The sequence below is a fragment of the Propithecus coquereli genome, unplaced genomic scaffold (assembly GCF_000956105.1).
Source record: "Propithecus coquereli isolate 6110/MARCELLA unplaced genomic scaffold, Pcoq_1.0 Scaffold34, whole genome shotgun sequence".
NCBI classification, from domain to species: domain Eukaryota; kingdom Metazoa; phylum Chordata; class Mammalia; order Primates; family Indriidae; genus Propithecus; species Propithecus coquereli.
Genome location: NW_012149063.1, coordinates 6,816,307 through 6,832,266, shown reverse-complemented (window position 1 = coordinate 6,832,266; position 15,960 = coordinate 6,816,307). Strand labels below are relative to the sequence as shown.

The 15,960-nt window shown below is 33.4% G+C and overlaps 1 protein-coding gene across 1 annotated transcript in view; it reads left to right on the top strand.

The window, feature by feature from the left end:
* The window catches only part of OLA1 (Obg-like ATPase 1), a 167,371-nt gene that overhangs the window by 113,752 nt on the left and 37,659 nt on the right, over positions 1-15,960 (top strand). The window contains exons 6-7 of the mRNA XM_012650767.1: positions 9,385-9,465; positions 9,777-9,874. Coding sequence (XP_012506221.1) covers positions 9,385-9,465; positions 9,777-9,874 — 179 coding nt within the window. The remainder of the gene's footprint in view (positions 1-9,384; positions 9,466-9,776; positions 9,875-15,960) is intronic.

Below are 15,960 nucleotides of genomic sequence, written 5' to 3'. Positions count from 1 at the left end.
CAGAATAGGTAAATCTATAGAGACAGAACTGCAGATTGGTGGCTGTAAGGGACTGGGGGGAGCAATAATGGGGAGAAAAGGCTTAAGGAGTACATAGCTTTAGATTTGAGTGATGGAAATGTTTTGGAGCTAGGTAGAGATGGTGGTTGTATAACCTTGTGAGTATATGAAAACATTTAGTACTAAATCACCTTAAAATGGTTAATCTTGTGTTAAATGTATTTCACCCCAATACATATTTAACAATTAAAAAAGACAAAGAATGTCAAATTGGATTTTAAAAGCTCACCTCTATGCTGCTTATAAGAAATACAAATACAGATGCTCCTTGACTTACAATGGGGTTACATCATAAGTCGAAAATATTATAATTAGAAAATGCATTTAATACCCCAGTAATCCCATCATAAAGTTGAAAAATCAATAAGTTGAAGCATCGTAAATCCAGAATCTCCTTGACTTATGCAGTTATGCCCCAATAAACCCACTGAAAAATCATTTAGTCAAACCATGGTTAGTTGAGGACCTTATGTATTAGTATACAGAAAAACTGAAAACAAAGAATGGAGAAATATAAACTCTGCTGGCCCTAACAAGAACAAAAAAAAGCTGGTGTAGTATACTGATATCAACATAGACTTTAAAAGAGCTAAAAGGGGCATTTCATGATGCTAAATGTTCAGTCCACCAAGAAGAAAAATAACTTTTTAAGTTTGTATGTGCCAAATAATATAACCTCAAAATATATAAAGCAGAAAGTGACAGAACTAAAAGACAAAATGAAATAAAAACAAATCTATAGTCATGACAGAAAAATCTTAATATTTTAACCAGGCATCTTCCCACATGCCTGTAGTCCCAGCTACTTGGGAGGCTGAGGCAGGAGGATCACTTGAGCCCAGGAGTTGGAGGTTGCTGTGAGCTACGATGATGCCACTACACTCTACCCAGGGCGACAGAGTGAGACTCTGTCTCAAAAAAAAAAAAAAAGAAAATTTATATATCCAAAAATAAGAAAGGGTAAAATCAATGATCTGAAAATATTCATCTGAAGGAGTTAGAAAAAAGAACAATAAAACGAACACAGAGAAAGTAAATGGAAGGAAACAATGATTAGAGCAGACATTAATGAAATAGGAAAGAAAAATGTAATAAAGAGGATCAAAAATGCCAAAAGCTGGTTCTTTGAAAACACTAGTAAATTTGATAAATTCTTAGCAGTGCTGCTGAGTGGGGAGAAAGAGAGGCACAAAACCAGCACTATGAATGAAAATGTGTTACTTATAGATCCTTCACACATTAATAAGGTAATAAGAGGATATTATAAACAGTTTATGGGAATGATTTTAAAAAATATGTGAAATGGACAGATTTAAAAGACTTCTTAACGAAATGAATGTAAGAAGAAATAAAAAATATAAAGTTTTATGTATTGAAGAAATTGAACTCATAATTTTATTTTTATTTTTTTATTTTTGAGACAGGGTCTTTCTCTCTTGTCCAGGCTAGAGTGCAGTGGCATCATCTTAGCTCAGTGCAACCTCAAACTCTTGGACTGAAGTGATCCTCTTGCCTCAGCCTCCTGAGTAGCTGGGACTATAGGCATGTGCCACCATGCCTGGCTAAATTTTTCTGTTTTTAATAGAGATGAGGTCTTACTTTTGCTCAGGCTGGTCTTGAAGTCCTGACCTCAAGCTATCCTCCCACTTTGGCCTCCCAGAGTACTAGGATTAGGGGCATGAGCCACCATGCCCAGCCTGAACTCATAATTTTAAAGCTTACTATAAGGAAAACTCCTGACCCAGATGCCTTTACTATATATTTAGAGCCTAACTTATACTCTTCCATACAATAGAAAAAGAGGAAAACCTTCCTACCTGGTTTTATGAGGTCCAAATAATCTTGATACCAAAATTTTACAATATAAGAAAGAAAAACTATAGGTAGTCTCTTTCATGAACATAAATGCACATTTCTAAATAAAATATTAGCAAAATAAATTCTGTAATAAATATTAATGACATTAGCCGTGACAAAAATTCTAGGAATGCAAAGTAAGGTTGATATTCAAAAATTAATCATGGAAAACAACAAAGGAGAAAAATCGCGATCATCTTTAAATATTGGAAAAAGGATTTTATAATATTCAGTAACTATTTAAAAAGAAAAAATCCTCTTAACAAACTAGAAATAGAAGCTAAGCTACTTATTCTGTGAAAAAGTATCTACAAAAAAAACCTTATAGAAACAATTATACTTAATGATGAAATATGAAAGCCTTGCCCCTCACATTGGGAACAAAGCAAGGATGCTTACTATTACTGCTTTTATTCAGTCTTGTACTGGAATTTTTAAACAATCAAATGGATAAATTGTGAAATATTCCTACAGTGTAATATTATACAGCAGAGAAAAACACACTACTGCTACATGTAACAGCATGGATGGATTTCATAAACAACATTGAGCAAAAGAAACCAAACACAAAATAATATATATTGTCTGATTCCGTTTCTATAAATTTCAGTAACAGACTAATTTGTGATGCATAGAAGCCAAGATAGTGATTATCTTTGGAGAGGAGTGGAACATTGTGACTGCACTGCTAGTAATATTCGATATGTTGATGAAGGTGGTAATTGCAGGCATGCATTCATTCTGTGATAGTTCATTGAGTGGTACACTTGTGTGTGTGTTATACAAAGTGTATGTTATACTTCAGTATATTCCCTTCTTAAGTTTGACCTGCAAACTACTGATTATCTTCTGCCGTATCAGTTGTGTCTCCAGATTATTTTCCTTCTTTGATTTTGGTTTCCGCAAAAGTCTTGGTAATTTTATCAACTCTCTGGACATCTTATCCATTTTTCTCTAACCTCACTCTGTTCTCTCTTTATGCCCTCATGCGCCTGTTGCATAGAGCTTCTATCTTTTTGCATTCTACTAAGCATACCAGATAATTCATTGAAGGTTTTTTTTTTTTTTCCTGATCACTTTTAAAGACATGCTCTTTCTTTATGACTGTACTTATTCAATAGCCCTTTTAGTAAAATCAGGTTCGTGAGCTTTCCCCTACTCCTTCCTTGCACGTGGTGAAATCCATTGAAACTTATTTTCAGGAATTATAGGAACAATTGCCTTCTTCTTTTTAGTAATGGTCAGATCCTCTGCTGACATCTATACCTCAGGAGTAAATTGGTGTCCATTTTGGTTGCCACTTTATAGCAATAAGGGCCAGGAGCATTATGTTAAGATGTTCCTGCTTCAGAGAATCATGTAACTGGAAACCCACAACTGCCAACATACATTCCACCAAGGTTATTGCTAGAATTAACCTATTGTCTTAATTCTTAGGGGATCCTTCCCCACTCCATACACACACAGTTATGTATAGCATTGTTGCTAGTTGTCTTAATTCTGTCCTTTACTGCCTAATCCTTTTCTGAGAGTTTCAGTCACTGAAGTATGTAGAAAGGTAGTGGTCAGGGTTCAGTACTCTGGCCTCTATTAATAGCAGCATTCATCTGGTAGTGCAGCTAATGCTTAATACTGTGATTCAGACAGATTGTAACTATCCAGTTAGAATATACAGTGGAAGTCTATTTTATGAGAGAAAGCTTAGTTTGGTTTTTCCTAAATTTTGGGTATTTAAAGGGGTTTAGTTAGAGGAAGCTTTATTAGTGGACTTCCAGCAAGATTATTTTGAGCTGGAATACTTGCCCTGATTCTGTTGGCCGTCTTTGTTAGAGCTGCCTAACTAACATTAAGTCAGCTCACTGGGTATTAGTATCAGATATTAGGGTGGCAGCTTTTGTTAAAGGTAAGTATCAGATTTGGAAGTTATTAATATAATCGTTACAAAGTAAGAATGAGTTATCTCAATAAACTACCAAATCTTTCCATTTTAGGCCATCAAATTTTAGGATTACAGATGGTGGGCAGAAAATAGATAAAGTCCCCCATTCCGCCCTGACCCTGTGAATATACCTTTATTTTTTTTCTATTATAAATATGACATTTATCAGGTAAAAAATTTAAAAACATCACTGTAGTTTTTTAAAAAGGCACAAAGGGGAAGCTCTCTGGCATCTAACCTTCTAGAGATTTTACTACTAATAATTTGGTGCAGTATCTGTCCAGTTTCATTATTTGAGTGTATCTATTTAAATGTATTATATATAGTTTCAGAACCACAAATGAAATCACATTATGTATTCTGCTGTACATATTGTCTATTGAATATTTACTATGTGCCTGAAACCGTGCCACTTGTTTTACATATATTTTCTCATTTAATTCTCATAATCACTATATATTCAGTTAGGGTTATTGTCCCAGTTTTACAGAAACAAACAGAATTATACAGCTAGAAAGTGGTAGAGCCAGGACTTGAACACAAATCTGTCGCCAGAATCTGTATTCTTAACTTTATTCCATTATTCTGAATCTGCTTTTTTCACTTAGCAGTATATTTTGGACATTTTCCCATGCAAATGTACATGCATATATATCTTATTTTAATGGATATCATGTTCTGTTGAATTATTGTCCCATAATTTATTAGCAAAGCCCCAGTTAATGGCTTTTTAGTTTGTTTGTAATCTATATCTCTCCAATTGTGCCAGTGTCACACTGTTCTAATTACTGTAGTCTTATGGTTTATTTTAATCATGGTAGGACAAGTCATATATTTTTTCTCTAAAAATTTTTTTTACTCTCATATGTTTCTTTTAGAATGATATGTTTAGCTTATAATGTTCTCTATCATCCCTGTTGTGATTTTAACTGGAATTGTGTTAAATAGTATATTAATATAATATAGTATTATTATAAATAGTATATTATTATAAATAGTATATTATTATAAATAGTATATTATATTATTGGACTTTTGGATCATGGTTCCCTTTGAAAGGCATTTGAAAGATATGTGTCATCTTCTCCCAAAGGTATACAAACAGAGCTTTATATATGATTTCAGGCTGTTAAGGAACCCCTGAAATCTGTTTATGTATCATAGGTTAGTAATTTTTGCTGTAGAAACTGAAGAATACCAAAATAGAGAAATCTAGGAAAGTCTAGTAAGTGTCTGGGTTATTATGTTGTGTGCAAAGAAAAATATTACTATTTTTGTGGTATATGGATAGACAATCAGCTATTGTACCCAGATAATAAAATAAGGATATTGAATTTCTTTGATGACCTGAATGAGAATGAAGATTTTGAATAACAACCTTAGGGATGTCCAGGCTAAGCAAGGAGCAATTAGAAAAGCAGTAAGGAAGACAAATAGGCCAGGGTGTTGGACATAATATGAACTTTCAAGTCACTTAGACCTGAATTTGAATCTCAGCTCTGCTACTTAATAGCTATGGGAATTTAGGTAAATCACACATACTCCCCAAGTCAAATACATTGCAGCTGCTGTTAACAATAAGAATAATGAAATATATCAAGAAAATAGAGCATTTCTAAAGTTAAATATGAAGCTTTTAATAAGAAGGATCAAAGCAGAAGAGCAAAGTATTCAAAGTGAGTTTGTATTGTTTCCTTACAATTAAAAGGTAGTTCAGCAAAAGCCAGTTCTTGTAGAATAGTAAGATTAGAAGCCTGACTTGAGAATTCACAAAGAAAGCTAGTATTTTAATTACTGAAATTTGAAGAAAAGGACTAGTGAACAATTATGCCGATTAGAGAAGGTGTACATGTGCTTTAAAGCAGTGGTACTCAATCTTTTGGGCACCAGAACTGGTTTCATGGAAGATAATTTTTCCATCAACCGGAGATGGGGTGGGGTGGTTTGGGAATGATTCAAGCACATTACATTTATTGTGAAGTCAAACCTCTCTGCTAATGATAATCTGTATTTGTTGCTTCTCCCCAGCGCTAACATCACCACCTCAGCTCCACCTCAGATCATCAGGCATAGAGTCTCATAAGGAGTTCGCAGCCTAGATCCCTCGCAGGCGCAGTTTACAGTAGGGCTCCAGCTCCTATGAGAATCTTATGCCTCTCCGGATCTGACAGAAGGCGGAGCTTATGCGGTGATGCGAACAATTAGGAATGGCTGTAAACACAGGGGAAGCTTGGCTTGCTTCCTGCTTGCCTGCTCGCCTGCCGCTCACCTGCTGTGCCACTGGGTTCTTAACAGGCCACGGATGGGTACTGGTCCGTGGCCCCAGGGTTGGGGACCACAGCTTTAAAGGAGCACCCAAGAGAATATATTGCCATTTTGTAGATCACTAGTATTTAATCTTCCAACAATAATAACAACAATGGCAGCTACTCACTTTTGTTGAGAACTCTCTCTGCCAAGAACTGTGCTAAACAGTATGTGCATTATCTCCTCCTATCTTTACAACAACCCCCAGGAGGTTGATCTTATCTGCATTTTATCAATGAAGTAGGTCACAGAACTGTAAAGTGGTAGACCAAGGATTTATTCTCACACTCAAGTATTATGCTGTTACCTCTTGCTGAAATCAGTACACTCATGTAACTGCAATCTAACCAGAAAGTTCACATGACCAGGAATTTTTTTGTAACTCCATAATGTACACAATTTATTTTGAAAATGAGGAATTTGTTAAAGTTATCAAAACTGTCCAATTTACTACTCCTACATCTGTGTTTCTATATAATAATAGTAAATAGGAAATCCTAACTTACAAATGCATCAAGTATTAAAGTGTTATTTATATTTTTATTCTAATTTGTTAAAAGTGGGCAAAGTATGTATTAGATTTTTTTTTTTCAGTTAACCCAATTCAATTAACTGGAACCTTTTATTCTAATCATCATTATTAATATATGTGTTTATACATATGAGCATAAGGAAATAAATTCAACCAGACCATTAAATATTATATCAAAACAAGCCTAAATGTTTTCCTTTATGTTTAGAAGTTTTTCAGATAAGGAATAAAACATCTTTTAATTTTTGGCTAAAATCAAAATTAATTTTTACTTTCTTTATGTAAGAAAAAGAGTGCATTGAAACTATGCCATATACTGATCATTTATGTAATATAATCTTATCTGACAGCAATCTATTTTTAGTTGATCTTAAGTAAAATCGACATCTTTAGTAAATCTAAGGTGTCTTTTCTTGGCTGTTAAATCTTTTGTGGGGATAATTAAGAGCACTAGGTTCAAAATATTTTACTTTCAACTGTTCAAAAACTAGGTTATAATTTGTAAATTTTTCTGAAAAGATTTGAATATGGTTTTAAGGAATACTGTATTGTTTGAGAACTTCATTAGTTAATTCTCTAATTAAAATTCGAGTATCCCTAATTAGTAATATAATTTTGTGGTGTGAGAAAAAGAAAACTAATGCCAAAACGCTTTTGTGATAAGTTTTCTATGTCTGAAGTAATCGTCTAGTTAATTTAAAATGAAAGAGAAATACTGAAATTCCTTTACTAGCGATCAGCACTTATTGAGGCCCCTTGGTTTTGTAAAAATGTTTATAGTTACAAAAGTATTTTACACTTTTTATATGATTAAAATTTAATTCCTTTTCTTACTTTTGGTTTGGCTTTCTTTTGTCTACTTTCTTTTCTTGTCTTTCTTTAATTGAAAAAACTAATGGAACCAAATATAACATGGTACCGTTTTCTCCTTCTTTTGTATAATCTTGTTGCGTGTCTCTACATAAGCTGTTCTGGCCACTCATCATAGTAACCAGCTGGGCCATTTCACCTGCTGGAGCCATTAAAGAGGACTCTCTCCCCCTAGATTAATCCCCTCCGACATTAGTTTTTTGCACTGACAACTAGAGCAGGCATTCAGAATTTGCAGGTGGCCAGTGTGACGCACATAATTGCCTACAATTTTAGGCAATGAATAAAAATGGTCTACATTACTTGTCAAAGGTTGTATATGCAGTGCCAAGTGAGATCTATGGGAAGCCTTTTAGGGTTTAAAGAACAGTTAATAGCAAGGCTGCACAGGGCTTTTTTAATCATAATGCATTTGTAATATAGCACTTTGATCTTCTCCTTGTAGGAAATGGTGTTACATTAGCCACTTTTAAACATTTATGAGTGAAATTCAGTTATAGAAGAGTAAAAGTGATTATTCTTAAGCAGAACATGTTCGATTTCATTAAAAGTTTTCAGCTTGCCCCTTCCTTGTTAAAATCTGTGGGAAGTCCTTTGCCTGGAGGGTTTCAAATCAGTATCTAAGGATATAAGGCTTTTTCCTTATTTTTCCTGTTGGTAACAGCAAGATTTGGAAGGAAGGTATACTAAATATTGAGATAATTTATACAAGTGGATATTTATAGAAGAATAATTGGTTATGATAAAGTAAAATACACCAATGAAAATCCAAGAAATCTGTTACTAATAGTTGTTTTACAATAAATTTTGAGAAATGCATATTTAAAACATATCTATAAATTATCTTTAACCAAAAAAAAAAACAGATGACTCTCAAATACACTTCTTCTGGAAGAGCTTAGTTTGACCTTTCAGACCCAAGAGCCTTTTATTAACACCTGCCTGTAAGGAGAACCTTGCCACACGCAGCTTTTAGATTCAGAACCACAAAACTGATGAGGAAAGGCTTGAAGGGTTCAGTTTGTGTCACTTGCTGTTTGCCGTTTCCATTTCACAGATGATTAATCTTTCTGTGAAGAAAGGCCAGAGAAACAAAGCACATTGGGCTCTTCCTGCAGTTACTCCTTCTGAATGCACACTAGCTTGCTAACTAAAAGGCCTTTAGATTTCCAGCAGAGAGAGATGTTCTGAAAGTGAATGCAGCTGGTTGGAGGTCACCAGTGCAGGGCTCTTGCCATTGTGTAATGGAGGCTTTGGCAGGTTGGGTGGGGGGGAGGCTGCAGGAGAAGTGGGCAGGGAGAAGGTGTTGGCAAAAAAGTAATTCAAAATAAAAAGGATTTTGGTCAGTTGATTTAATATTTTGGGGGTAGATCATCAATAATAGGCTCAATTTCATCTATTTTGTTTGTTTTTCTTTTTAAGGGAAAAAATATAATTTAGTCTCTCTCCAGTACATCTCCTTACTCCATTTTCTAGTAGCTTGTTTGTCTTGCATGTGACATCAGTAGGTAATGTTGAAATATTATTAACTCTTGTGTTTAGTCTTTGGTGTGATTGAATTGTCTTGAAATTTTTTGGACTGTTACTAATTTCGGTAATACTCCTCATTTTATAGATTAAAATTTTAATATCAACATATCATTAGTATTTGGTTTTTAAATGAGATATTGAAAATAATTATTTGTGTGGCTTAGTTCCCCTCTCATTAAGAAAATTTATTTTTATTTTGAGGATTTGAAAACTTGATTTTAATATTTAGTTCCTAAATGCTTACTATCCATCTTATATTGTTAATACTTTTTTCTTTTATCACGTATAGGATATAATGTGCAAAGTCAAATCCTGGGTTATAGATCAAAAGAAACCTGTTCGCTTCTATCATGACTGGAATGACAAAGAGGTACGTTTTAAATATCATGCTATCTATTACTACCTTGGCTTTGATTTCTTAGAGAACAAATTAGAGTTGTCATTTTTTTTGCACTTATCATATCTAAACTTTTATTTCTGTCAGTGATTGCTTATTCCCAGGCTTGTTTTTTTTCTTCTTTTCCCCACTCATGATATTTTATAACTAATCTTTTGGAAACAAGAATTAAAAAATGAAAATGCTTACTTATTTTAAAGAAAGTTTGCTTTCTAATTATTCAATGATTTACTCCATATTAGCTCAACTTTTAAAAGGGATTCTTTCTCCATCTCCCACTTTAGATTGAAGTATTGAATAAACACTTATTTTTGACTTCAAAACCAATGGTCTACTTGGTTAATCTTTCTGAAAAAGACTACATTAGAAAGAAAAACAAATGGTAAGTTTTTCCTCCCCAGTTATACCCAGACACATCATATCTATACACACACATGCGCACACAAACACACACATATATTTATACTTACTGCTGTGTTTGATTTTAATATTTTTCTCATTATTGAAAAGTTTGAAATGGATGAGAAAGCTTTGCCTGGTGTTTACCTTCAGAGATGAGTCTCCTAATCGATTTGCACTGAGAGAACTTAGAAAAACTGAATTATATTAGGCAGTGTTGAACCATACATATTTACTTATCAAATTTAAGTTTATTAGACATTATTGTTTATTTTCATTGCAAAATGAGAATAAATGTAGTTGCAACAATAAGAGTTTTTAAGCTAGGAATTTCTAGCTGTGTTGATATGTGACTTTAAAATATCCACTTAGGGTGGTAGCTGGGCATAAATTTTAAAATCCAGATTAAATGTTTTAAAAAAAAAAAGAAAAAAAAAACCTGTGGTGTGCAGGGAAAAGGCCAGGTACTTGTTTCAAATGCTTTAAAAGTATATACTGAGGTAAAAACTATGCGTTCACATGTTGATTGTCATTTTTGACATGTAACCAAAATGTATAAGATTTGTTTTCTTTCACTAATAACTTCAGAAAATCATGTGTTCATGTACATGTGGGCATATATACATTTGGCATAGTACTCACTTTGACTTACTTCACTGGACCCTCAGGATTTTATACTATTAAGTCATATAAACAAATCAAAACTATCCAAAGCAGAATATCTGAATTCTCCCAAAATATATTGTCAGTTTCTCCCTGTACTTCATTAAGTACTTAGATGCACATGGTTTCAATTTTCCATTAAAAATTCTCATTTCCATATGATATCAAAGAGTGAGAAGGCTTTAAACTGAAAAATAAACATTCATAGACTGGAAGCCAAAACAATAATTAATGTCAGATGGTTAACTCCAATAAATCATTAGAATAAATTCTGTGAAATTACTGCAACTAAAAATGCCCTGTTGATATTACTATAAGACATTTTGTGTTCCTGATAGGAAGCTGAATTTAGCCTCTTTATTGGTAAGGTTCTAGAAAACATAAATTTAACATAAAAATTTAGTTCAAACTGGTCAGTGTCCTCCAGCAAGTAATTAACTTTAAAATAATCAGTTCTGTCTTCTTTTAAATTCTTATAAATTTGATGATTAATGTGTTAAAAATTGATACCTTTGGGAAGGAATTTTAAAATTTATTACTTGACCTCAGTTAATAAATCTTCCCGTCATAGTATGAATGGTAAGGTTTCCTAAACAATACAGACATCAAAGTTTAAATGAAAAGGATGAGTCAGTTTCCTTGCCCAAAGGGGCTTCTCACACCTGTATTTGGATGATTACAGGTAGAACTCCCTGGCTCTAATTGTATAGTAAATACCATTTCCCAGACCCTAATGGTAGACAGACTGCTTAGGAGACGCCAGTCTGTGATTTAGCTGTCGCCAGACACCCCATGTTTTTTGTGAGACCAGTTGTGATGATGATATGGTTATAGCCAATTGAAAGTAAACTCTTGTCTAAATAGCAAATTTTAATTTATAACAATGTAGAGGTACGAATAATCCCATTTTATAAAACCAAATTTTAATGGGTTTTATGTATAACTAATGATCTGGTTTGGGGTTGGTATGTGTATGTTTTGGGGGGTGAGGAGGGGGAAGGATTCAGATCTTGTGGAAGTTAGTGTAATTGTAGCTGAAAGATCAAAGACTGGGTAACTGAGTGATGTTCCAGAAGAGAATTTACCACATAGCCATTTTCTGTACAGTTTCTGCCGCCTGCTGTTCCTATTTTCCCTCAAGCTAGCCATTGACTACCCCCTGTGCATCCCTGCTCGTAAAAAATGATTGAGGAAGTATTTGTCATGTATTTATGAGTGGGAAACATTGTGCGATAGGGAATGGCATCTACTGGAGCCAGAAAGATTGCAGTTTTCCTTTCATTCGGCCACTCTGCTACAGCTTCGAATCCTCTGTTTATGCAACATAGCCTTTGTATTGAAGTGCAGAATAAATTTTTATTATGAAGGATATGAACACTAGGTTTTCATCATTTATAATACTGCAAGCAGCTGTAAATAGTTAAAATTCATTTTAACTACTAAATCCTTTTAATTGTGTTAGCATCTTGCTTTTTGGTAATGTTTACATCTAAGATCTGTTTGCATTAGTTGCTCTTTTAGCAAAAGGAAAAGTTTTCGTTTTTTAAAATTAACATGTAATGTTACTATAGCAAATAAGACTGATGCAGGAAACAGTAATAAATATTTTCATGGGTCTTTTAGATCTAGAAAACTATTTTAAACAGTCAGGAAAGAGGAGGAGAGGTTTGTGTCTTTGGCCACAAGAGGAAGACTAAAAACTGTCGTTATTTTAGCAGGTCACCATTTCAGAAATAACGAACACTTTAATTACTAGTTAAAGTTCACTTTAAATTTAAATGTTAGCATGTTATTTTTCAATCCTAGAAAAGAAGGAAGCATTTTGAAAGATAAGTCTATTGTGTTATTGAGTAGGTGTATTGACCTTTTGAAAGATGTAAAAACTGGAATGACTCCAAGCATCTACTCACTAGTTTTAACAACATTAAATTAGTCATTTTGTTGATTTATGATTAAAGACCTAGCCCCTGAAGAGAAGCTGATGTGGCAGCCGAGTTAGCTGCAGTTGCGTTATGATCAGATGACAGTAATCAAGATGTTATAAGGGAATCCACAGAAACCTTTTTTTATTATTACAAATTGCTGTTTCTTGAATGAATAAAACTATGTAGAAGTTTTTGTTGTTTTTGGTGAGTACTAATGATTTTTGAACACTTGAGGTTTTCATTTTCTAATATGATCAGTTACTTATAACTAAGGTTATACTATATGCATTATTTATTTTCATTTGAGATTGCCTACTGAGTCATGGTGTCAAGCAGGTACAGGACATTAGAACTGTCAAACGATTGCTTAATTAGGGGTTTAAATTTCAATCTTTGCACCTTTGCTGCTCTGGTAATAGTGATGCCATCCAATTATGGAATCAGTAGAATAAACTGATTTTAGATATTTTGTATACCTAATAGCTACCAATTATGTTTCATTTTTGTTCTCATCTCTACCTTTCTTAATATAATTATTCTTGTTAATTTAATAAAGGATATTTATATTTTATTATATTAATACTATGTATCCATGTTGAACTGGAAAATATAACTAAAATTTAAGACATTCAGACTTCCTCTGTGTATATGTGTTATACACATTTGCTCATAACGTGATAGTCTTATAGTCACTTAATATTACAGTTTTGGTAGTAGTATTATGAGTCCGTTAATCTGAGTGATGAAATTGATTCAAGATAGGCTGACAAATATTTTGAAAGCCTTTTAAGCTATTGTATAATGAAGGGAAATGTATGAAGTTTCCTAAATGAATTTGAAATAGAAAAAGGTTTTATTATTAATTCTTGTTAAACCGCAATTCAATTCCCCTTCCCACACATACCTTTCTGCTTTTGTTAGTTTTCCACATAATTTGTACACAAAAACTAAAAATAGTTTGGGGTATAATACATTATGTGCCTGGTTAGGGGGAGAAAGAATCATGGAATAGATCTAATATTTTCTGGATTTCTTGAGCTGCTTATGAGAATTATAGCTGGTATATCTCAGCAACTATGTATGTAAGGTGGAAGTGTGTATATTCTTGACACATAATTTTGTATGTCTATACGTGTGTATGTATCTATAAAACTATTTCTGAAAACTTTTAAGAGGTCATCAATTTCTTACAAGATTGTTCATGTAAGCTAGAAATTTAACACAGCTTTGGAAAAATCCCTTTGTATTATGATAAAACTTTGAAATAGTATTATTTATACTATGAATTAGGATTTCAGCTAATATTTGGTGAATGAATTTTGTGGACTTAATTATTTCTTACTTCCTTTGATCAGAATCCTGAGAGTTAAAAAGAACATACTAAAGAAAAATGATCTTTTTATTACAAAAGCTGGAAGACTGAAAGTGAGAGTGGGGGAAAAGCTTTTGCCCACTCAGGAATCTCTTTTTTTCAAATATACTTTTGTATTTGAATATATTTTTACATATAATTGTGAATTTCTGTCTGGTTTCATTAAATAGTTTTTGGTTACTCTTTCAGCAATTTCATATTCTTATCAGGAGATAATAATGTACTTGTACACTTCTCATTTCTTATTATGAAAGAAATCATTATGGAAGAAAGCACATCTTTCTGTATAAACATACTGCTATTGACCTTATGCATATTAGGAATTTCCTCTGGCCTCTTTGCATTTTGCCCAATACTATTTATAGCCAGTGATTTCTATTTGCCAGATGGTTCACTGCATTTAAGATAGTGATACATTTGGGAACATCAATTGTAATCTTCATTAGCACCATCTGCTGACTTACTGATTTGTGAGTGATATAATTTATCAAGTATGTCAGAGTTTCATCTTTTTTTAAACAAGCTAAAGGATTTCACTCCACATAAATAGGAAAAGTTTTATAAAATTTTTTCTAGCTTCCAGAGATTAAAAGGTTTAAGCTCTTTTAAAAAAATAAATATTCCATAGGATTCTCTCATGTGAAATTAAAACATATATTCCTCATACATGCACACACATCTATGATCTAGAAAATGAAATACAAAGTTTGGTTTATAGCTCTACAGTGTTCTTCAAATTACAAATGATTCATGTACACAAAGAATTTCCCTGCCTCCCTACCCTCTTCACTTTGGTGGATAATTCAAGAACAATCTTCTTAAAAATCTGTGTCCCATAGGTTAGTGGTCTCTGAGTCAGACTTTGTTTCCAAAACTATGAGTTGGGCTAAGCTATACTCTTAGAATGGGAGTTTAAACTAGTGTTTGGTGGAGGTACAGAATTTTGAAGCTCAGAAATCTTAGGACTGTTGGGAGAAGGAGATATAGGGCAGGACCTTGTGAAAGGTTTAGAATGGAGCCTTAAGGCAGTGTGTAGGAGTTGAATAACAGGTTTTCCTAGAAGTCTGTAGAAAAGGAAAACAGAGATGCTAATTTGGGCAATTGCAGTGTTTTGCCTGATATCTCCTGCTTGTGCAGGATAGGAGAGGAGTATTATTTTTCTCTGCCCATCCCTCCTGTGCAACGTGTTCCCCAGGCACATGATCTACCTTTGGAATTAATGTTGTGTAGTTCACTACTTGATGAGTTAAATAGACCTTTGACTGCTAGACCAAAATGTTGCGTACCATTAAAAACATTGTTTCTGCAAAGAAAATGAATTCTAATGAACTTTGAGAATATGGTCTATTTGTAAGTTGGGGGGTAGATATTATCAGGAAGTTTGATGTATTAGGAGAATACTACTTTAGAATTAGAAATACTAGTGCTGTGGTTTTTATTTGCTGCTAACTAGCTCTTTTGCTATAGGCATTTAAATTACTTAGCCTTTCACATAGAGATAGTTCATTCAGATTGTTCACATAAAATGCATTCTGCATAAGCAATACTTCCCACATTTAATTATCATAGCTCAAATGACTTTTTTGTCCTTCTGAGTGCATCTTCTGATATGTTCCTTTGGTTTTTCTTTCTGTTATATGGATTAGGGAACAAAATGTATCACTTACATAAATATAGCAGTGAAACTCCCATGATATCATTGCTATCTTCTATATGACCCCATCTCAACCAGCACATACAGGTTTGTTATGATAGAATTTTTCCTAACTAGGAGACTGTACAGAGCATTCTCAAGGTAGCAAATACCCAATTTAAGAGCAACTTTTCTAGACTGGGTTGTAAATAAGACCTAGTCTTTCTCCTACTCTCATTCCCTCTCCCATATCTTGGGCCCTTGAAAATAAGCCTTTCTGAGTCTCTCCATGTTCTTTCCCATCTTCCTCATAGTGGGCAACTGTTGATCTGACTAGAATGAAAGTAAAGTGAAAATAAAACCAGTTTGTAGAATTGGTATAAGGCATAGCTATATTTGAAGTTAGTAACATTACTCAAATTACGGCACTCCCTTATTCTAAACTGACCTAGAAAGCATTTTCTTTTTTATTTATT